The sequence below is a fragment of the Cicer arietinum genome, chromosome 6 (assembly GCF_000331145.2).
Source record: "Cicer arietinum cultivar CDC Frontier isolate Library 1 chromosome 6, Cicar.CDCFrontier_v2.0, whole genome shotgun sequence".
NCBI classification, from domain to species: Eukaryota; Viridiplantae; Streptophyta; class Magnoliopsida; order Fabales; family Fabaceae; genus Cicer; species Cicer arietinum.
Genome location: NC_021165.2, coordinates 773362 through 798177, shown reverse-complemented (window position 1 = coordinate 798177; position 24816 = coordinate 773362). Strand labels below are relative to the sequence as shown.

Sequence of the window (24816 nt, the reverse complement as noted above, 5' to 3'; positions counted from 1 at the left end):
CTATCGTATATAAAGTGTCATATTGTAATTTTTATTTTATTTATTTTATATATGATTTTATTTAATTATTTATCATTTATAACTATTTCCAATAATTTTTTGTCTCAAAAATATTAAAAATTTATTTAAGTTAGAAAGTTGCATGCAAGAATAAAGTGTTATTTGAACATGTGAACCTAATAAAAATATTAATACTATTTAAAATTAATAATTAAAACTTAACTACTACTCTAATAAATCAAATCTTCAATTCCTTTGTTTATATAATAAATGTCATCGATATCGATAGATGTTATAAATATTTATATATATTTAATATTAATTTATTTTATATACAAGATTTTATTTAACTACTTATATAAAGAGATTGATATATTAAAATATTATATATTTAATAAAAATAAAGGAAATAAGATAAATTTGTCAAGCTCTATTATTTATTTTCATTTTTTCATACATATAAATTAAAATAATCCTTGAATCGAAACTAAAACTAAATGAATGTAAAATTTACTATTAAATTAAATAATAATAAAGAACGATGTAATCATATTTAATTTGAGCAAATGTTATATTAGAGAAATGTGAGATTTATTTTCTTTAATCATAGAAATTTCAAATCTTGGGACATGGTGTTGGATCACGTTTTTATGGATTCCTTTCTTACCGGTACCCAAGCTCTAAACTATAGAGAAGTTTTGTATTACTTTGTCTCAAACTTCGGGAAGAACTTCATTCTAAACTATAGAGAAGTTTTGTATTACGTAAAGTTGATAATTATGAGTGTTACGAGGAGTTTGATTGGGAAGTTCAATGGCAAAAAGAAGGAGATTCATTAGCTCGGTATTTAGTACTATACTATACAAAACTATTCATAGTTAAATTAAAAAAAATCTAAAACTATGCATAATCAAAACAATCATTATTTATCCATTTGTTTATTATAACAAATAATACTAAACGATAAGCAAATGTTATAGGAAGTAAGAAAAGAAACCATGTCTATCATATTCATTTGTAAAATTGTGTTCATAATTAAATTTAAAAAAAAAAATTGTTAAAATCACGTGTAACCAAAATAATCATTATTTATCTATTTATTTATTATAAGATTGAAAAAATAAATAAAATAAAAATAACAATTCAAATTACATTTATAAAATAATAATTATCAATTACATATTTCTTTATCCATCTATTTATTATCCGATTGAAAAAATAAATAAAATAAAAATAACAATTCAAATAACATTTATAAAATAATAATTATCAATTACATATTTTTTTTCCAAATTACTATTAGCCAATTTGAAACAAATGATGCGGTTAGATGAAAACAAATATTTAATAATCATGACAAATGTAATATGATACAAATATTTGGATTAATAGGATAATTATACAACAAATCACAAATCAAATATTTGAATTTTAAAGATTATTTGTATATGTTTTTTTTATTTGGTATGCATAGTATATAGGATGTGTATAAATAATAATGATTATAGAGATGTTTATTAATAATACAATATTTTTATTATACTCATTCATATTAACTGCAATTCAATGCCTTGATTACACTACGATGCCAAATTGCGGTGTCTGGATTGAACCTCAATTCCCATGTAGGCCAATAATGCAAATCTTGTTTCAACGTTAGGACTCGTGGTTTACCATTGAGATAAATTGTCTTTACTCTAACAAATTCTCTATGTTCTAGTTCCTGTTAACGTTCATCAAAAAGTTATAATTTATGACTTTACGCTCAAACAATAAAAAATATAAGAAGGGTGAATGTAAAAGTGTAAGATGTGCAGCGGAAAATTTCCATACCTTTGTCACATTTACAAAAGAATCTAGATCAGGAGTTGGCTTTCCATTAATTTCAACTATCCATTGAAGAGCATACATACCATATCTATGTACTGGACTCCCATTACACCATCTGCCGAAATTGATTTGTAAATTGTTGTTTAATCACACAACATGCAAAGTGTTGATGATCCATGGTTTACAATTATGGGCAAAAAATCTTCAACGTATATATATATATATATATATATATATATATATAAATTATTAATTATTAATTTTTGTTAAAAACGTCAACAACAAAAAATACAACTATCATCATAAATGAAAAACAGTTAAATATATTAAAATAAAAGATAGTTGCAACTTTAAAAATAACATAGTTAAAGTAAGAATATTAAAAAAAGAGAACAACAAATTATAAATTTCAGAAAAAAAACTAAAAACTAAAATCAAGAATAAGAAATAGAATTTACATGCAAAATTTGAAAAGTATAAATAGATTAAAAAAGTGGAGAAAAAAATACAAAGATAGAGAAAAAACGAAAAAACGTATTCAAATAGAAAAGAGATAAAATAAGAAAAATTCAAAAGAAAAATGATGCAGAAACAATGCAAGAGAAAGCATAATTGTTCCAGAACAGTTGTTCTATGATAGTGTTGCTAAAAGACATTATATACATGTTTCAGTTGAACCAATAAAAATATAATCATATTTTTTAAATTATAAATACTATGTTTGATCATACTTTCACATATTAAAATAAAAATTCTTATTGTGTCATATAATAAATCACAAATATAGATAATATAACAAAACAAAAATTTAATATAATTTTTTTAATAAATACAAGGAAAGTGAATAATTTTTCAAAACCTTATATATGTGTGTCCCGATGAATTCAATGCAAGTTCGCATAAAATAATCGATAAAGAACAATTAAAATAGGATAATATTATTTTGACCAAATTACATTCCTAGTCCTTTATTTAATTTTGTTGTAACAAATTGGTTTTTTATTTTTTTTCTCCACGTGATCCTTTAATAAAGGTTGAGGTAGCCACGTAATATTTTTAGAAAATTAAGAAATTCATAATACTATTCATCATCTTTAGTTTAAAAATAATTACTCATAAAGCAATTAATCACACTCAGAAAAATAATAAAAAATAATAAAAAATACTCCTATTCAAATATAAATCATAAATTTAAAAAGAAAATCAAAATTAAAATCAAATAAATACACCCTTTCAGTTCACTTACCCTCTCAAATTTCAACAATACACAATGGAGTAAACTCAAGAAAAGCAATTAATCCAAAATGCACAACCATTCAAAATCTGATTTCAAATAAGTAGTCCATTCATGTCACTCAGTATCACTTTAGCAACAAAAATTATCTATAAATAAATGTCATTTAAAATTTTCAATATCACTTTAATCATTTTTTTCTTCTATAATATTATTCAATAATTATCATATACATCTTTTAAAGCATTATTATATTTTGAATTGATAATAATAAAAAATATTATAATAATTAAAATGGATAGTTTAATAAAATTACTTCTCTATTTATTCTAACTATTTTATTTTCTAATATGAGCTAACACCTTAAACTACACTTGTTGGGAACGGAGAAAGTATAAGGTTTGCCATGTGACATATTTATATGTTATTTTGTAATAATGATTTGTTGTCTCTTCTCATAAACTCACAGTTTAAGAGAGGAGGTCCTAACTCCTAAGGCAAATCTATCCCTGCGTCCTGACCTTTCCTCTCTCTGCTCTGTTCTACCCCTTTTTTCTTTTTAACCATTTTATATCATTATCATCATTATACTGTTTTCTGCATTTACTTGTGTGTTGATTTTGAAAGTTTAGTGAATTAAAAGGGCGTATTTATTTAATTTTGACTGTTTTTTTTTAATTATAAATCTAGGGTTTATATATGAATAGGGGTTTTTAATTGTACCTTGCCATATATACACCGTGACCTTCTTGAGGAAGAAATCCAAGAGCACGTACTGCTGGATGTGGATCTTGAACTATACAACCACACCAATTAACTATACGAGTTGTGCCATTTCCATCCCTAACATCTGTTCCCACAAGAAGTTCAATCTCTCGTCCCTATACACAATAAATAACACAAGTTCATTTAGTAAGAACTGCAAACTCTAAAGCAGAATGAGGGCAAATATTTTCAATGTACCTGCCGAAAAATAGTCATCTGAAGCTTGCCATCATTGGTATTAGATTTATCTAAAGCTTGGCAAGCATTTTCAATGTCATGGAAGCGTGTGACTGGTTCTTTATTGATTGCTAAAACCATGTCCCCTTGCTCCAAAAGATTTTCAGCCTTTGATCCAGCCAAACAACCTTTAACACGTAAAACCTGTCGTCTTATGGGGTCTTTCTTAACAAGCGCCTACAAAAATATGACCTAAATCCATTAGTAACAAATCATGATAATTGCAATATGAAAGGAAACCATTTGAGGCAAAGAGAATTGTAGATCTTAGTCTATACCTGAATCCAAGCATCACTTAGTCCAAAACTGCGAGCCTTTGAAAGTAATGTTGGATAAAGTTCAACTTCTAAAATTCTCAGAAGTGGCATAGGCCTTTTGACACCATTTATGAGAAGAGGTGGCCCATTTGCACCAGATATGATCTTGTCCAGGACCTGGCTTATTGCATAAATTGGAATGCCCCTCACAAATTGATGATCTTCTGATGTGCTACCAAATTTCAGCTGTAACACGAGATTTCAGCATTCACATAAATAAATAAAAACTGCATCATATTTCACAAACAGTCACTTCCTTTTCCAAAATATGAAAATGTTGGAATAAAAAATCATCACCCTTTTGCAAAATTGAATCAGGGCTGTTGAAATTTTGGTAGAAATTTATTTTGAAATAAAGGTCTCATGAAATATTATTGCTTCCTTTTTTACTGTTAAATATTGTTAATTAATTTTGTTGTATTTATTAATTGATTTATTTGATAGGATTCTATATTCCTTCCAGAGCTTATTCTGTTTCAATATGATCCTATTATTAAGGGATTGTATTTGCCTTGCCTCTTTTAAATCTCTTATGAATAGTATGAGAAACATTCAGATTAAATTGCAATCATAGCAAGTTCGATCCCCTTTTTTATTTTAGTTTTAGGGTTTCACCGCCGTGAGCCTGACCCAGTGTTTAGTTGTTCGTTATAGCGTAACTCCATCACAGTCACAAATATTTTTCGGATTGAAATAGTCGACCATAATCAAATTTTTTAATCATGTTGGCCTTATTTACTAATCTTATTTTTACTCTCTTCCCTCTCCCTCCCGCTCTCCATTACCGCCCTCCTCTCCTTCCTTGTCGCACTCTTTCTCTCCACCGTGCACTTTTCCAAGGTATCATTTTTTCTTTTCTTTTTATTATTAGTATTTGTCCTAATTTCTTTTGATTTTCGTATTATGTTTATGAAATTTTTATTTTATTTTATTATTGTTTTATGTAACTGATGTTGGGTTGATTTCCTCTGAATTTATCATTATTTTTATTTAGATGATTTTTTGTTTTTGATGTTGGGTTGATTTAATAATAGTTGATATTAGATTCATTTCCTTTTTTTATATTTATTTATTTATTTATTTTTATTCTATATAGAAGTTAGGATTGTTTGGATTCATAAAATTTTCTATTTGTTTCAATTTTTTATTTTGTCTTTTTTTATATAGTTACTAATAATAAACTTTGATTTATTTATTTATTTATTTATGTTTTACTTAAGTGGGAGTGTCATCCATTTATACTAGGAATGACTTATGTTCTTAGAATCATAATATCATACAAAATTTAGTAATGACAAAATAGTAATAATTATATTTTTATTTGACAATTTTATATTTTTTATAAATTATTATTAACTTGTGGATGCTAGTTATAATATGCAAGAGTTCTTTTTTAGTAGCATACACAATTTTTCAAGTATATAAAATTATTTGTATTTTTTTAGCATTTTTTGTTTATTTATAAAAAAGATATATAAATGTTATTTTGAAAGAGAAAAAAAATTAAATAGATTATAAAGATAAATTTGTTATTTTATCACAATATATATAATATCATTTGATTATTTGTTGTGTATCAAATACTAAATATGATAAACTAATTTTATCAGGTTTGTTATCTTGTGAACATTAAACATATGACATGATAACTTTTATCTCGTCCATATTATATCTACTTAATATCTTATATTGTCTCTATTCTATCTTATACATCAAACAAACCATATTATATTCTCAGTGTTTTTTGTTGCGTAGGTGTTTTTTTATTTCGACTTTGGCTATGTTATTGTAATCTGAATTGTTCTTGTAATTCTTATCTTTGAGATACCTTGTACTTTGGATAGATTTTCACTAATATAGTTCTTTGATTTTTTAAATAAAAAAATCATAATTATATTCTTTATTCATCTGTACTTTCAATTATGCCAACAATGTGATATGAAGATAATTTCTCATGCTATTTATCATATTCTCTACCAAACGCCACCAAGACAATATTACAATATTTCCATTCCTCTATTTTTTCCCTCCTCTATTGTGTACCTAGAATGCTCTATACACGTCAAGAATTTGTTTGCCAGAGATTTCGCTAAAATAATGTTTGATGCTTGTTAATTCTTACTTATATGGGTGGTCCTTACAACTTTAAGTGGTCCAACAACCACACTTGAATTCAGTCAAATTTCAGGAAATTTTATTTCAGCTTTGTAGCATTTCTTAATCACATGAGTTTAGTTTTGTTAAAACTTAATTAAACTGCCATTAAAAAGCTTATATACATGATTACTGTGCTATTTAGCTTCTAAGATTAGTGATTCACTTTAATAAAATCCATAAACTTCAAAACAGTTAAAGGCCGTTCGAAACTAATAATATCATTTTAAATAAAAATGTGTAGTAATATTTGTTTTTATTAAGTTGAATACTCCATCTGAGTAATACAGCTTAAATAGAAAAAACAGGGGTCAGATTAAAGGAATCTGAATTGTAAGAAATAAATAGCAAAGAGAAAGGAGAAAGGTAAATCCCTTGACTAAAGATTTGACACATCATTTACATTAATGCTCGGATTTTAGTTTCTAATTTATTAAATCTTATAAATCATAACAATCCTAAGTTATCAATACTCCCCCTTAAGTTGGTTCAAAGATATCTATCATGCCCAACTCGGTAACTTGATGTTCAAACGGCTGTCTCAAAAGGTCTTTAGTTAGAACATCCGCAATCCGTTGGGTAGTTGGAACAAATGGAATGCAGATCACTCCTTCAAGCTTCTCCTCGATAAAATGTTTATCAATCTCAACATGTTTTGTACGGTCATGCAAGACTGGATTATGGGCTATACTAATTGCAGCCTTGTTGTCACTTTTAAACCGCAAAGGAAAAATTACCGTGTTTCCTAGCTCTTCGACTACTCTTTTCAACCATAGAACCTCACAAATTCCTTGATCTGTTGATCTAAATTCAACCTCCACACTACTCTTAGCAACAAGATTTTGTTTTTTACTCCTCTAGGTGACAAGATTACTCCATAAGAAAGTGCATTACACTTTATCAGTAATAGAACCACCCCAATCCGCATCAGTATAAACTTCAATTCTTCTTTTTTTAGTTTTCCCAAAAAAGAGACTTTTTCCTGGTGTGCCTTTTAAGTACTTGAGAATCCTATAAACAGCCTCAAGACGTTGTTCATACGGAGAATGCATCAATCACGATGCTTAAAGCAAAGGCAATATCTTGATGAGTGTGAGACAAATAAATAAGTTTACCGACAAGTCTTTGATATCTTCCAGAATCTACAGGAACACCTTTTTTAATGTCCCCAAGCTTGGTCTTGACACAAGTTTGATAAGGAATGTTTAGTACAAGATCTAGTATTTTTCCTAAGGACAATGGGAAGATGAAGATCATCATAAATTAGAGAGTTTGGTTGAAAGTTACCTGATGAACTATTGTCAAGGTGTGGTGTAGAACTATCATGATTTTCACTATCCATCCTTTGGGTAGATGATTGAGGTTGCTGGACAGTGGCTTTCTTCCTTTTTTCAGTCTGGTGTTCTTTTGTATATACCAAACCTTTGTGCCTTCTCTCATTTTCCTCTCTTGAGTCAGTTTCGTTATCTTGACACGGCATCACCATATTCTGTGGGTTTGCAGAATTATCTAGTTCATTTAATTCATTTGTTTCCACCAGTGTTTCATTTTCTGCCTCATGATTTTCCTCAAAGCTTTCCAAAGAATTTCCTTCCTTTGTTTTAAAATTCTCTAGAACAATATTGGGAAATTCAAAGCATAAATCTGAAGTGTCTAAGAAGCCATCTTCACTAGCGTGCTCCCCCTAAAGATGGGGCTCATTATAGTATGAAGTTCCCACAAAATAGGTGACATCCATAGACACAATAATTTTTTAAAATTGGATCAAATTTTTATTAAAAAATTCCTTGCACTTATCTCTGCAAAAAATCCTGATCTGAGTTTGAAATTGTGTGTGAACCATTTGATAAAAAAATTTGAAAGCAAGTGCAACATCAGATTTTTCTTGTAAAGGGAACACCCAAGTGAACCTAATGTGATCATCAATAAAAGTAATGAATCAGAGTTTTCTAGTGTGATCATCTATTTGTTCCTTTGTGAAGGTAAGAGATTCCGGGGAAGATTGCTACCCCTGATATGAGATGCTTGCTTGAAATGAGTGGGTTTCTCCCCTGGTATGGGATCATTGCTCTTTCTCTTTGGAGGTGGTTTACCATTTAATTTCCAGCATGTTTCTTTTGTGTGCAATAGCCGTTTACACTGGTCACACCAAGGTCTTTGCTTTTCTCCACCTCGTACTATGAAGGTTGATCCTTCATGAGTATTTTTCAGCATTACTTGCCTTCTTGACTTTTCTCTTCTCACTTCTGAAAAACTTATCTGATGGATGGTAAAGGCTTCCTTCCTAATGTATGTCCTCGGACTTCATCAAGTTCTTTATTCAGCCGCTGCTAGAAAGACAAATACGCGCCCTCTTTCCACCTTTTTTCTGTAGCGAGCGCTATCATTTTTGTTTTTCCAATTTTCTTCGTCAAATATATATAGTTCTTGCCATATAGTCATCATCTCATTGTAGTAGACTGTAACTCCTCTATCTCCTTGCTGAATTTTCCACATCTGGGTGGTTAATTCAAATAACTAGAAGTGATTGTCCAAATCAGAGTATGTTCCTTCACAGTTTACCTACGCTGTTGATAGAAATAAGAAAGGTTTACCAATCACTTGATCCATAGAGTTGATTAACCATGCTGTAACCATAGAATTTTCAAACGCCACTGTTTGTATTTTGGGTTAGTGGTGGACGGAGCTTGGATTTCCCCATTCAAATACCCTAGCTTTCATTTGCCGTCAATCACCAACTGCACGGACTTGGACCACTAGAGATAATTTTTTTCATTCAATTTGTGAACGGTAATTTGAAGAGAGTGGTCATTTATCGAGAAAGCTGCTGGTATGGATCGAGTTTCATTTTCTGGAATCCTCTGAGTTGTATTGCGCAGAGTGTCCCATGTTTTGTGTTGGCTGCCTCCTTCTGGGGTCATCGCACCACTGCTCATGTCAGAGTTGGCTGAGCTAGAACCCACTATGGCAGCCTTGTAGTTCATGATCAAACCCTAAAAGCTCTGATACGATGTAGTAATATTTGTTTCTACTAAGTTGAATATTACAGCTGAGTAATACAGCTTAAATAGAAAAAACAGAAGGAACAAATTCCTGAATTAAAGGAATCCGAATGTAAGGAGGAAGGTAAATCCCTTGATTAAGGATTTGACACATCCTTTACATTAATGCTTGGGTTCTACTTCCTAATTATTTTAATCTCGTAAATCAAAACAGTCCTAATTTATCAACAAAATGAATAATGGCATATAGACTTCAAGGACCAACCCACCATCTGGTAGCCTTTTGGAGTACGAGTAAATATTGTCTCGTTGCGTCTTTTCCCAGTTTTCACCTTTCTTCTCTTTTTCTTCTTCTACGAATACAACCGTTTTAAGTTAGTGTTTATTGTATTAAACAAATGAGAAGACCCAAAACTACCACAGAATATGTGCATTGTTTAAAGTCTCTCATAAGGGGATTTTAAGCATTTTTGTGTCTTACTTCGACAAACTCTACTTATTCTTTTTTATACTTCATTTAGAAACAATCATTGAGGTAGGTTTGGACTATATAATGGTCAGGTTCAATTCCAACCGGCAGTCCATCATTAGAAAGTCGTCTAAAGTAACTGTATCCCTTGTGGCATGTCCTGGCCTTCAAATGGGGTAACACCATTTCATTCTAACATTTTACTCACTTATTAGTGTAGTAAAATATTTTGTAGCTTATTAGTGTCAATTGTGAAGCAACCAACTTGGGGGTTAAGGGCACAAACTCACCCAAATCTTGTGCTGAAAATTTATTTAACAATGAAAAAAGAAAAAGAAGCAGTAAGTTTGAACTTTTGAATGTTTAGTAAAGGTGATGATATTATGCTAAAGAATAAACTCTCTCAAAAGCATATAGATGACATGAAAAGGCTAAAAATGATTTTTTATTTTAATGTCTCGAAGAATTAATTTTTATCATCCAACTTACTTTAGCCCTTGTTCCTATCTTGGGCCCAATGAAAGATGTCGAGATTCATCTTGGTAAGCAAGTAGTTAGAAGAAGTTATTTAGAAGGAGAAGTTAAAACTGAATGGGACAGGAAGCAATTGTTGAGTGGAAAGAGATACAAACTCATTTCTATATATTGTAGTGGTGGGGTCGATGGAAGGTAACCAAGAATTGAGAGGAAATTGGGTTGGACGAGGAGCATAGGGTTCCTTCTCCAACAGGTTTATCATTTTTTATCTCTTTCTTATATTTTAGTAACATTTTGTAAGAAGCTCTGCTCCTATTAATGGTTATCTTTCATTTCAATTTCTCAGTATATTCTAAATAGAATTTATTCGTCAGATTTAGTATCAATACAAGTTAGTTTTCCAGTTCATATTTTTGGTATCTATCAGAGAATAATTGGTAAGAACCTGAGTAGAGAAGCTTCCCCATAAAGCTTTGACCCTTCCTTGTTCATCTGTTAGCACACCCGAAAATGAACCACCAAAATCTGTATTGGAACACATGAAAAATAAGACATTTATTTATATGAGTACGACGTTGGTTAAAAAGTGAAAAATCCAAATTTACCCGTATCAAGCTCAATAACTTCCATATTGGTCGCCCTGTAACGTGGATTTTCTGCAGATCCTATATTTAAAGCAGCAGAAGGATTGGTAACAACTGATTTCCTAGAAGTTGCTTGAAGGCTTCTACTTAAGCCCACAAGGTAAACAGAATCCCCTCTGCTTAATGCTGGCTCTGGACAAGAAATGTACTGATATATCGTCAATATAAATAAATGAAAAACTTATAATGGAAATGCTCTCAAAACTCTTCCTTCACACTACACCTACATCTAAAATTATCTACTTGTTCCCAATTTCTTTTTATTTTAGTCCCAAGGGGAGGCCAGTTAGCTTTTCTCAATTCAGTCAAGTATAGATAGTAAATACTTATGAGTCACTCAGAATGAAACATGATCTTCATTGCCAATTATGGATCTGATGAAACCACCTTCAAACAGTCTAAATTTAAGAAATGGCATGATCAGACCCACCTGGAAGTAACTCCGCAGCACGAACCACTGAAGCACCAACAGGTCCCAAAGCAGAGGGGTCATATGATACGAGAGCATAATTGTGAACAGGATGGAGAAATACCACCTGCCATTAAGAAAGAAGACACCAAGCTAAAGAAAGACTGTCTTCTTGTTTATTCATTTTATATATATATTATTGACAACAAATTCTTTAAGAAAGATTTACCTCTCCAGGAATTTCAATTGGGAAAGCAGCAAAAGATAGCAGCACATCAGAGGAAGATACTGCAACAGTATTCCTGTCAACTGCAACTAATCCCATATCTTGAGAGTGATATATTATGACACCAGTTCCTAAAAATTGCTGTGAATGAACACCATCAAGCATACAAGATGGAGGAACATGAACCTGAAGATGGAAGTAATTAAGAACCACAGGAAAACCAGTAAGTCAGTACCAGTACCAGTACCACATAGGCGCTGAAAGGCAACCGTTAAAATTTCAGCCAAGTCAAAAATCAAAATTGTGATAAAATTTCAAAAACTACCTCAAACATTACAAGAGTAGACTCAATCACCCGTTCAGTGAATGACGCATTTGCTGTGGCAGCAGTTGCACCTTGATAGTCCATAAACCCATCATCCTGGATAGCACCAGATTTTTCTAGCTTAGTTTCCTGGGATTCATTTAAGGACAAATCAGCTACACTTTCATCAGTTGATAAATCATCTACTCTCCGTTTTTTGACAACCCCGTCAGATCCATTGTTGTGAGATATACACTCTGAAGAGTCCTCATAATTAGTTTCCATGCTAGTGACACCATCGACCAACTCCTGATTGTTTCCTTCACTCACGTGGCCCCCACAAACATGCTCATCACTCAATGACGTTGTGCGACTGGCCAGATTTCCAGCATCTTTAGCCCCAGATGATAGAAAAAGGGAGTCAGGCTGAAAAGCAGGCTTAGCTATCCAGAGGCCAGTACTATTGTCTCGAGTGTATATCTGGGGAGGTGCATACCATTCATGGCGATCAACCGTCACCAGCACTGACTGCATCCATCAGACAAGTTCATGAAACAAAATCAGAAACTGGTTATACCTTTATGAGATCCCAGTAAACTCAAGCACCAAAGGAATATAGATACAAAATATAAACATACCACTCCTTTGATCATAAAACATTATTGCGTCAGAAAGACAATCTAGCATTAAAATTAGTACTAAATTTCAAGTTCAATCATACACAATTCACGTAAGATCAAATATTGATGTCGAACAGACACTCATAAACACTAATATCTGTTAATACCACATCAGAGTTAGAATAGAGTTACTTCAACATAAAACACATAACTTCAACATAAAACTCTTATATAATTACAATCCCACCAATGAGGTTTTGTTAGAAAATGAACCACAGACATAATTTTATTGCATGTAGCTTAAGTTTAAGAAACTCTTAAGAAAGTTACAACTTGCAGCAACAGGAGATTTCTAGTATATGCAAATATACATTTATTTATATCATATATCTTATGAAGAAAGTAATAGATAAAATACTTTCATATTGTATCACTACATCCTTAGACTGTTTTTATAGGAAAAGAAATTACAATAATAATAATAGTAATAATAATAATGAGAGAATCATAAAAAAAAAAGAATAATTTAAAATAAAAGATAATCAAATATGATTTCCCTTGATTCTTCAACATCTTGATTGTATAGCAACGGTTACCTTCCTGCGATGACGATCCACATAGCTTATATACTCTAATGGTACTCGAGCACCTCTTGATAACTTAGATAGAACTGATATAAATTCGTCGAGGCAAGATATTTCTTCACCAGCAAATTTCTTAATTATTGCATGGCGAGGAACTCCTGCTTTAAAGAGCATATATCTGCAAATAGTAACTGTCACATGTTCAGAAAATCACATGCTTTATACCAAAATGACAAAATAAACATCACAGAATCTTCTCCCTCCAGCATCGACCCTTGTGCATGACTCAAGTGACACATACCCTGGATCTGCCACATAGACAAGACCACAATGGAATCGGAAGTTTCTAGCCTGCATCAAAGTTGATAAACAAAACCATAATGAGAAAGGTAGCTTAAAATTAGAAGACCAACAGAAGCAACTTGGGGAGGGTTGAGTAAAATATCTGGAGTTCAAGCTACAAGTCCAGATAACTATGATGCAGTAGTAACCACAAGAAGAAATAAACTGGTGCCCTATATCACACGTATGAGATGGAAAATTGACCATTTATGAAAAACAGTAGAAGACACCTTGAGACAGATGCACATGCACCTATAAAATGTAAGCAAAAGGTCAACAGCTACTTTGTACAAATTTCATAAATTTCAGGAAGATGTTAAATATGCAAGACAAGTTTTTTCATTTGAATAGCCATCTCCTCCAGCCTCTTAAATGAAAAAGCAAAATAATTCTCAACTATTTTTTCTTCTGAGAAGACAATATAATCTAACTAACCTGCTGATATGAAAGAGGGTGTATTACTGCTCCACTGACTTGCAAGAAATAATCGGGAGTTATTGAGTGCAAATCTTGTACCTGAGGTGAACATATAAAAAAGTTGGCACAACATTGAGTGGTAATCCTATGTATATTATTCAAGGTGTCGGTCAAATCACAAGCCAAGTTCACAGAAGAAACTAAGAACCTACTTTTATTGTTTCTTATGCTAGGGTATTGATTCTCAAGGTAAATATTTCCCTATTTCATGGGTGACACAACATGGGGTGTCAGGTTGGATTGCTCGTTTGAGTTGAGTACCCCATATCACCACGCAGTGGATGATCACGTCGCATGCCAGGTCAAGCCCAAAAATATAATGATCATACATTTTGTTTCAAAGGATTAAAGAATAACAAAATTCAAAAAATCACGAGTCACTTCAGCACTTTCGAACAAAATTGTTGAAACAGTACCATTCTAGTCTACTACACTGAGTATATTTTCAGAGCTTCTCAGACAAACTTTTGATAAACTAGAAAGTTTGATCACGGTGACACTATTAATTTACTTGTATCATTAATGAAGTTGGGACTTCTTCACGCCCTCTTTTTAGAAAGAGGAGAATCACCATGTTGCCTTCCCATAGAAATAGAAAATATAAATAGTTTAGGATGTCAAATGGTTCTAATTAAATATATATATCCAAGCCATAAAAATCTCACCAATAGAGTTAAACTCTTTGATGTACCACTCCTTTCAATTTGTAATTCAATATTTGAGTTTATACTGTCATCAAGTATAGTCTCCAGTTTAAGGAATTGAGTAATGACCTGCAATAATAGAGTTAAACTCTAGTAATCAGATTAGAAAAGTGGTTCCCACATTAAAGACCAACAGAACAAGAGGACCACGAAAATCACCATTTTGTAGCTTTCAAATGCAAAGGAAGTAACTGTTGAAACTAATAATCAAACATGGGAAAAATTTCTAAGTTAACAAAACTATAATGCATTATTTAGGAATCCTAGAAAACATTACTTTTTCATGATTGCTTTATTCAACAAATGAATAACGAAACATACATAAGTATAATATACAAAACAGTAGCACATAACAGAATGCAATTCGTAGTTACTTTTCCAAAAACTAGTCTCCTTGACATAGTACCTAAATTATGTATAATTATCATAAGCAGCAGCTTGAATGTGAACAGAACAATTACTTCAAATCAGATGTGTTATTCCTAACAATTGTTTTTCCCGCAACATCAGCTGTCCATAACAAAGTATGACCTTTTTATCTCATTCTATAGATGGAAATTATACCATAAAAGAATCAGCAAAGAAAATGAATGCGTTTGAAAAAACAATCTAGCTAATCTATAGCTTATCTGACAAGCTTATAAGCTTAGTGAACAAATTAGATGTCTTCGGTGACAAGTGATAGAGTGGTTTGATTGTTTTGAAGAGGAACATTAGAGTTGGAGAAATAAGGGATAGTGGGTTCAACTCCCCTACTAACATTTCTAACAACTAATTACAAACATTTAGCATTTCCAACAAAGAAGATGTCTTTGGTAAATGAGCTTATCCTGCTGACTTATAGTGTTTTTCGGAATGCTACTTGAAGTAGTGTTCAAGCTTGTAGTCCTGTCAAAAGAAAATGGAAAGGATTCTTTTTCCAGAAAGGGGGCGGGATTTTCCATCAAGCAAACTTACTTCACCATTGACACGAACAAGTACATCACCCGGTTCCAAATGTTTATAGCCTGGGCCACCTGGCACCTAAACAAGTCAAAGATTGTATGAAATTGAAATGGAATATCATCTCATGGAAAATAAAAATAGTACGAAACAGTTTGCTTACCACAGATTCCACAACAAGCATTCCAGTTTCACTGGCAGGAGAAGCATGTCGTACTATCTAAAAATTCAAATGCAGTGTAAATAATGCAGGGCATATTTAAAGAAAAGTGCTACTTGATAAAGACAAAATGAAAAACTATAGACTAAGAACAACCTGCTCTGTCTCACTTCTGAGGCCAAGCCGACGAGTCTCATCAAACCCTTTATGGAGAAAAGTCACCTGTATCATATTTTAAACAGTTATTGCCTCATATCCCGTGGAAACATCAATTTACATAACTAAGAGGTAAAAAATATCTGCAATCATTTCATCCAACACGAAAAGAGAAAAATTGAGCACATAAGCAGATTAAAGATGAAAGGAATAAAAAACATAAAATTACTAATTTGGCAACTCCTACAATCATCTTATCCATGATTGAAACATGTATAATGAGCAGGAAAACGGGAAAAAACTGTGAGGAATTGAAAAATATTGACATTAAAGAGAAGTGTCTACAATCATCTCATGGTCCAATAGGGAAACAAGTCTATAACAGGCAGACAAGGAGCAATTAAAGATCTGAGGAATCAAAATTATCTAGAAATTAGTCAAATTACTGAGTGATACAGCATATGTCAGTATTATCAAGAATAGCTATTGCCAAAGCTAAAACAAAACTTGATTCAATAAACACAACAAAACAGTAAGGAAGAAACCATCCAGTAGGTATTTAAAGTTTCAGGGTAAATAAAATAGCCGTTTTACACAATATATAACATGTTGGTATACTTTCCATGTCTACAAGTGTACACCAACAACCAAATATGTAAATGCAGGTTCTTTCAGTCACATAGACACAAAGAGTGCACTGAAGAAATTTAGCATGGGGACATTTTAGAAAAATAAAGTGGACAACTCTAGACAGGTAGCTTTACTACCAACTCGTGCATCTTATAAATAAGTTCGGAGGAAAGAATGTGTCAAAATCTGCTTCTATTTTAATATCAGAGTTCTTGGTCTTTCGGAGTCTTGCTTCCGCATAAATCTGCTGCTTTCATTGTGATTTCTTTTTTCCTGAAACCTTAGCCACCTTAGTTGTGACCCTTTTTGCTGCCTTCATTGCAGCAACTTGATATTTCTTCTTGGCCTGTTCGCTGCCATAGTGTGTTCAATATTCACGTTGTTACTGTTAACGTCCATTTGACCACCTACTTCACGCCACCGCCCACACCTCAAGACTCGCCTCCATTAGATTGGCCGAAACCCAAAGCGCCGTTGTTAACGGCCTATTCACACACACTTTCCAGTTCGGCGCATGACGCCCACTTGCAACGTCATCTCCGGCGCCTGGTGCCCAACGTCATCTCCATTCACCGCCGTTTTCAACCAGATTGTAGATCGGCCGGTTATCGCTTCGTTTTGGGGAGAGGCGGTTTTAACTGCATGGTATCTCATAAACTGATTACCTTCTAGTGTCCTTGTCTTCAAAACTCCCATGGAGGGCCCTCATTCTACCCTAATGTACCCACCTGTAGTAATCTTACTCCCAGAATATTTGGGTGTGCGTCGTTTGACGATATCCATAGTGATAGTAGAGGAAAACTTGATCCTAGAGCCTTAAAATGTGTCTTTATCTGGTACTCTTCCATCCAAAACTACTACAAATGTTATCATCCACCATCCCAAAAATTTTTTGTATCCCGAGATGTCACATTCCATGAACAAGAAAGTTTATTTGGTCAAACTCATCTTCAAGGGGAGACTACAACTAAGGAAGATAAGTCTCATTTACTTCCTGAGTTGACTTTTGAACTAGAAATTAAGACTGAAATTGATTTTGAAAATGATGGAAATGACAATGTTGAAACTGAAATTGATTCTAAGGAAGATGGAAATGATTACACTAATGTAAGATATGGAAGAATCTAGTATATAAAAGAAGAACAAAAGTCATTTCTGAATCTATTCACATCCATGACTCCAATTCAACCTTACATGAGGTAATTTCCTTTGACGCTTTAAACTCTAGCGATCCAATCTATGAATCTCCCTATGCACGGGAATTAGAATCCAACACACCACCAACTTATGATGTCCTTCATATCCCAATTGTTCTTAGGAAGAATACTAGGACATGTACCAATAAACCATTCTACCCTTTATCCACCTACCTATGCTTTGAACAATTTTCAACTAACCATTAATCCTTTCTCACAAGCCTGAACACTACCACTATATCTACCTCTCTATCTAAAGCATTGTCTGACAGGAAATGGAAACAAGCCATGGACTTGGAAATGAAAGCACTGGACAAGAATGATACTTGGAATTTGGTCCCTCTACCAAATGAAAAGAAACCTGTAGGATACAAGTAGGTATACACTGTAAAGTACAAGGTTGATGGGTCTATTGAGAGATACAAGGCAAGGTTGGTAGCTAAAGGGTTTACTTAAACATATAGAGTGGACTACTTGAAAACATTTGCTCCAGTTGTAAAAATGAATACCTTTAGAGTGATATTAACTCTAGCAGCTAAGTACAGTTGGAACTTGCACCAATTTGATGTAAAAAATGTTTTCCTCCATCGAGACCTAGAAGAAAAGATTTATATGGACTTACCCCTAGATACAATGAGCATATTGCTGCCAACACCGTTTGAAAGCTAAAAAATGCTTTATGTGAGCTTAAACAATCGCCACTAGCGTGGTTTGGGAGGTTTGCTAGAGTCATGGTGGGTCTAGGCTTCAAACAAAGCCAAGGAGTTCATTCCCACTTTATCAAACACTTTGAGTCAGGGGGAGTAACAAGGTTATTAGCATATGTGGACGGCATTATAGTGACTAGTGATGATGAAAAGGAGCAACAATTGTTAGGACAACACCTAGCCAAAGAACTTGAGATTAAAACCTTGGGAAAATTGAAGTATTTCTTGGGAGTTGTAGTGGCTCGCTCTAAGAAAGGGATTTTCATATGGCAACAAAAGTACATCACATATCTTTTGCAAGAAATGGGCAAGACAGCATGCAAGCTAGCGAGTACTCCAAATTTAGAGTTGGGAAATGCAGAAGAAGACATTCCAGTTGACAAGGAAATGTACCATAGATTAGTTGGAAGACTCATATATTTGTCATATACTAGACCTGATGTTGCCTTCGCTGTAAGCCTAGTTAGTCGATTCATGCACCAACCAAAGGAGAATACACTTGCAAGCTGCACTCAGAACCGTGCAATATTTGAAAGGAACTCCATAAAGAGAAATTTTGTTCAGACAAAATGTAAATATGGGTTTTGAAGCATATACTGATGCTTACTAGCAGGATTTAGGGCAATGGCACAAGGAATATGCGAGTTACTATGGTTGAAGATCATTTTGAAGGACATGGAGATAAAGTAGAATGAACCAATGAAGCTCTATTGTGATAATAAATCTGCTATTAGCTAGCACATTATCCAGTGCAGCATGACAAAGTCAAGCATACTAAAGTCGACAGACATTTCATCAAAGAAAAACTTATAGTGGCCTAATTTGCACTCCCAAGGCAGTCTTGTAGATCTTCTAACTAAAGGGCTAAACAGCTGCAACTACAACAACTTTAAAATAATTGTATCCAAATTGGAAAAACAAAACACCTATTCACTAGCAGGGAGTGGCAACATCTGATTTTGTTTTATTATTAAAAATATCCCTCAAGTATAGGGATTCGGTTGTGTAGGAGTATTAGTAGAAATTTGATTGCATAGTAATATAGTATATATATATATATATATATATATATATAATGTATTGTCAATATTTTTCAATAAAATAAAATATATTTTTACCATAATTATTGAGAGAGTGAATAATATTTATTCTTTTGCAATTTCCTAATAAGCCTGCCTGTGAGACATCATCATCAGGAGGGGAAAGAAATCACCACTCCCTCCAGAGCAAATATAAAGGAAGAAGATTAGAGAAAAGAAGTCCTCCAAAGATGGAGGAACGAGAAAGACATGAAAATTGCCGTGAAATGATTTTGTACTTAGAATGAAAAATAATATGAGCACTCAAATTTCCTGTAACAGGACGAAAATAACCTAAAGCTAGAATCAATGCTACCAAGTACCAAAAGATTGAAACTTTATATCTCCAGTCTGCATTGTGACTCTTAGGCATAATAATAATAATAATAATAACAACAGATAAGTGATCGCAGCGCAGACATCATTATGGCCTACTCTCATTTGTCACAGCAAAATGTTTCAATGAAAAGAATTTAACCATTTTAAATATTACAGGCAAAAATGTAGCATACAAATATTAAAGCTTCAGTGGAATGAAATACATTTAATAGTGAATCACGAGAAAAATATTAAAGGAAGAATCTGTGAAGAATAATTTCAAGGACAAACCTGAAGTGTACCACGAGGTATAGAAACTGCCTTCCATTTATCAACATAAGTTTCACTCCCCGTTTGAAGAAACCTTAATGCCCTTACAACCTAAAAAAGTAAATCATTGTATTTAGTTGTTCACTTGTGCTAATTGAATCCATTGCTCCCAACTAGAGAAGTCGTGCTTCTCCTTGGTTGGTTACTACAGGAAGTGTCAGACAAGTTCAGCAAATATATATAAAGAGCTCACTCGTTCTAGAGGTAGAAAGAATGCCGATGCACTTGAAGACTTGCTCCCAGCATTCAGAGCCACTGCCTTGCCTTCCCAATCTATAACTGGGGAACCACTGGATCCTCCTTTGGTCCCAGATGCTGCCTGTAAAGCAAATATCAATACAAGGGAAAAGAAAATAACTTAAACAAACTCATAAATTGAATTTTTGAAGAAAACTGAATAAATTTATAAGCATTTTTCTCACTTACTTGCATATAGAATGTGTTGAAGTCGTTATAGCCATCCCTGCATCAAAAAATATTTTTAACAATCTAAAATCTCAATTCAACCTGTTCATGAAAGGAAAAAAGTTTCAGTTATTTCAAACCATACTTCTTATACACTGGAGCATCTCTATCCAAACGAGCAATAGTACCAGCCAAAATGGAAACCTAGAAGTAAAATCCAAAATAGTTATGCAAAATATTTGGATAAAAGGAACCCAGATAATACTGTAATGCATTGTCTATTTGCATCCATAAAAAGCAAGTGGTAACAATAAATTAACTAGACTTAACATGAAAGCATACCAATTTGATACACCAACGTTAGGAAAACTAACATTTAATGTGTCACTTGATTTTAGAAACCGAAGTCCAAGGACATTTCCAAAAGACAACAAATGGATGTAGCCATTCCAAATTGCCCATCATGAGAAATAAAAAATAAATAAAAACTGCAGAAGACAATTCTAACTCTAAGCTTATTGCGACAATGTTATATTGACTTGGTAAAATAGCCAAGAAAACTCTGATTTCAAATCAAAACCAATGAATATGAAATCAGAGATGTCAATATTAAGTTGATACCTTCTCACCACTGTCATTACCAACAACTCTGATTTCCAATCCAACATAAGCAGCCTCAGGGGCAAGAGGTATCTCTTCATAGTTTAAAAATTGTATAGCACTAGGATCATACCGAAAGAACCCAAAATCATGTACCTGCAGAGTGTATAGTTGGTTGCATCAATACTAGCCACACAGAAAAAGAGGAATAACAATCATTTCTCACCAATAACTAATTAATCAAATAAATCAGAATTAATTAAAAGAAATCAATTTGAGAACCAAAATAATTATTTTTAGAATTTAAGAGTATGTTTGGTTCGTTGTAGTTGTAGGAGAGAGGAAGGGATGAATTTTAAAATGATTTGCTTTTGCTTTGATGAGGGAAAGGGAGAGATTTTTATAGAAATAAAATACAAAATTACATTTTTCACACTTATAATATTTAAGGTCACATTAAATATAAGGGTATTTAAATCTAAATTTAAACAAATATTATCTCCCCTTCAAATTCTCTCACTTTTGGAGGAGAGCTAAAATTAACTTAGAAACGATTTAGCCTCCCTCCCCTCCCAAAGACTAAATCAAGTTACTAAAATTTAAAATAACCTTTCTCATTTCCTCTCTATTTCTCTTCCACTATAGAGACTCAGAAACATATAAACAAAATATAGTACACTTTTATTAGTTACACAAAATAACAGTAATTTACTAAATACATGCATGAATTAAGTTCTCGTAAATAATCTATTTTAGTGTAACTCAAAAAGAAAAAGAAAAACAGTGATATCACTAACAAAAGTGAATATAGTATGAGTTTTATATCATAAGAATAAAAAACTATGACAAAAAGGAATCTTATACAATATCATTTTTATGGATGTGTCATTTACAACTGAAATAAAAAAAAAAAAAAACAAAAACAAAAATAAATAGCCATAAATATCAGCAAAGGAATCACTCCTCGCTCAGTTAGAATGATCAAAGAATATATGATACATTTATCTTATATACTACAGTAATTAAATTTTTTAATCATATTCTACTTATACCTTATTTTCTAACCCCTTAGTCTTAATTAGGTTAAAATAATCATTTTCTAATCTTGAGAAATATTTTCCTCTATTGATTTCCTCTATTTATATTTGCTCCGAAATTTGACAGATTATTTTCTAAATTAATTTATTCTACAACCTATTAATATCACAGTGTAAAAGGTTAAAAAAATAAACTTTTATTCATAAATGTTTATTTTAATTTTTTATTTTGCCCTTTTTATTTTATATCATATTTGATGTTTGAGTCTTATCAAGATATTTGTTAGAAGTCTTTTTATTCAATCAATATTCAAATTCGCACTTATTTTATTGTCTTTTACACAATTTTATTCGAAAAAAATGGCTATCGATCCAATAGAATAACACTTAAACATAGATATTGAAAAACAACCACAAAACGAAGATATTGTACAATCATAAAACCAAAGATATTATATATAAGAACTTGGAAAACTTAAAAAGATGGAATGAATGACTTGCTAATAGACATATAAAAATTGATTGTTTATTATTAGTTTAGTTATTATTATTTTGTTATTAGTTTAAACCTTTGCTCACATTACACCTTTTTTTTCATAAAAAATAAATATATTTTTTTCTCGTTAATAATATATGATTTTTTAGTAGCATAAATAATTTTTTCAATTATATAAAATTACTTTGTAAATTATTTATATTTTTAACATTTATAGTTTATTTATAAAAAATATATATAAATGTTATTTTGAAAGACATAACACGATATATATAATATCACTTGGTGATAGATTGTATATCAAACATTAACATTAGATATGACAAATTAAATTTATTAATTATCCTCTAAACATCAAAGACATACACGATAACTTGTTATCCTATCCATATTTTTCATTCATACTCTTTATCCCAATTATGTCTGAATTCTATCATTTCCGTAAACCATAAAACTGAAAATGGAAAACAAAGTTGACTCACTGGATCTCTGTATATAGGATGCACCGAAACCTCTTCGCGGTTCAAAAACATAGCTTCTGCAACAACAGGTCCTGCACATTTGAAACCCAAACAAAAACGACAAATTAACAGGAAGATCGTTAATCGGGATTAAGAAAAATTAAAGTAGTGTTCGACGAACTAACCAGGCTTGACGACATGGCGATTGGTGAGAATAATACCACGGCGCTTATCAACGACGAAACCAGTAGCGGAACTGGCGAAAGCAGACTCCGTATCGAAAGCTCGAGTAGCGGTTGTTCTTAGAACGACAACGGCGGGGACGACTTTATTGAGAGACTTCCGCCAATCCTCAGCAGTTGCAGCGTTTCCCTGAAACGGCGGATCAATTTCCATGCACAAGTCATCGAATTTAGCAGAGACGCCGGAGTCCAAACCTTCCGATCCCAATCTCTCCGATGGATCTCCCATTGAATGGTCTTACTTTGTTAAAGAATTAAGCTCAATGACTCAGATCGATGATGATGATGATGATGATGATATAGGAGAATCGAAGTGAAAAGTGACGACAAGACTAAACTCAAGTGAGAAGTGTGAAGTGTGTTTAATAAAAGTCCACGGTAATGAGATGAGTACTATTTTTCTTTGTACAAATACCACCAAGTGAGGGCTGCTTACGTGTATTTTTCCGAAATAACCACAACCAATATATTGTCATTTCCACCCTTGTTTTTTTTATCCATTTATGGAATGCTAAATACGCGTTGATTCCCACGTTTATTATTACAATGAAACATCAATGTTACCCAAAAAAATGAATGAATTATCAACCATTAAACATCGGAAATCAAATCATTGTTTTTTATAGAGCAAATCATTTCCGTATTATAAAAAAAATCATTTCCGTCTTAAATTAGTTATGTTCTAAAAAATCATTGCTTTTTCTTTATATCGCAATTTTAGTTAGTTTTTTTAGAACATTCAATAATAAACTTTTTGAGTTACAAAAAAATATCAATAATTTATTATATTTATCAAATCATAATTATAAATAATTTTTAAATATCAATTGAATTATAAGATTATGAAATTTAATTGTATTATTTTTTTGCAGTCCTTCTTATAACTTGAAATTATAATTAAAATTTAAAAAATAAATTAAAAAACGCCGCAAATTTTTTAAGAATAAAACAAATTATTCAAAAATTGTGATATATATAATATATATTGGTCAAAAAAATATACTCTCTCCGTTTCAAAATAATTGTCGTTTGATCATTTCATACGTACAAAGAAAAGTGTATAACTAAAAGACAAATAATACTATTTTTATTAAATTATCTTTGTTAAATATTGATGCATTATCAATGTTATAAATACATAGCAAAAATATTATATTTGAAATAATGTAAGTAGTATTAATTGAAAAGTACAATTAAAAAGAAGTGCATGGTCAATTATTTTTGAATAATTTTTGTACAAATAAGTAAATTATTATAGGATA

At 31.8% G+C, this 24816-nt stretch overlaps 1 protein-coding gene and 1 long non-coding RNA gene across 3 annotated transcripts; both read right to left on the bottom strand.

Annotated features, from left to right (window-relative positions):
- Positions 1 to 1326: 1326 nt before the first annotated feature.
- LOC101505894 (protease Do-like 7) lies at positions 1327 to 23976 on the bottom strand. Of its 2 annotated transcripts, XM_027336081.2 has the most exons (25): positions 23498 to 23976; positions 23334 to 23404; positions 21340 to 21474; positions 20864 to 20922; positions 20740 to 20776; positions 20507 to 20632; positions 20275 to 20364; positions 16054 to 16119; positions 15901 to 15957; positions 15753 to 15818; positions 14757 to 14864; positions 14050 to 14130; positions 13574 to 13623; positions 13285 to 13450; positions 12090 to 12596; positions 11768 to 11950; positions 11560 to 11665; positions 11091 to 11261; positions 10931 to 11010; positions 9809 to 9892; positions 4345 to 4569; positions 4028 to 4243; positions 3788 to 3945; positions 1834 to 1945; positions 1327 to 1723 (listed from the first exon to the last, which is right to left on the bottom strand). In XM_027336081.2, the coding sequence occupies exons 1-25, from the start codon at positions 23781 to 23783 to the stop codon at positions 1553 to 1555; spliced, it is 3411 nt and encodes a 1136-aa protein (XP_027191882.1). In that variant the 5' UTR covers positions 23784 to 23976; the 3' UTR covers positions 1327 to 1552. The 2 variants fall into 2 exon arrangements, with proteins under 2 accessions (XP_027191882.1, XP_004503142.1); XM_004503085.4 differs by lacking the exon at positions 9809 to 9892 and having other exon boundaries at positions 23498 to 23973.
- LOC113787209 (uncharacterized) lies at positions 6892 to 9802 on the bottom strand. The gene is made up of 2 exons (XR_003473702.2): positions 7825 to 9802; positions 6892 to 7716 (listed from the first exon to the last, which is right to left on the bottom strand). It is a non-coding gene; the product is annotated as an uncharacterized lncRNA (long non-coding RNA).
- Positions 23977 to 24816: the final 840 nt, after the last annotated feature.

Excerpts from the sequence above, each read along its gene's own strand:
- LOC101505894 (XM_027336081.2), bottom strand. The coding sequence starts at position 23,783 with ATGGGAGATCCATCGGAGAGATTGGGATCGGAAGGTTTGGACTCCGGC. Across the intron at positions 16,120-20,274 it reads TACCTCGTGGTACACTTCAG|GTGACTTTTCTCCATAAAGG; the intron begins GTTTGTCCTTGA and ends AATATGATACAG. Across the intron at positions 4,570-9,808 it reads CTCCAAAAGGCTACCAGATG|CTGAAATTTGGTAGCACATC; the intron begins GTGGGTTGGTCC and ends CTCGTGTTACAG.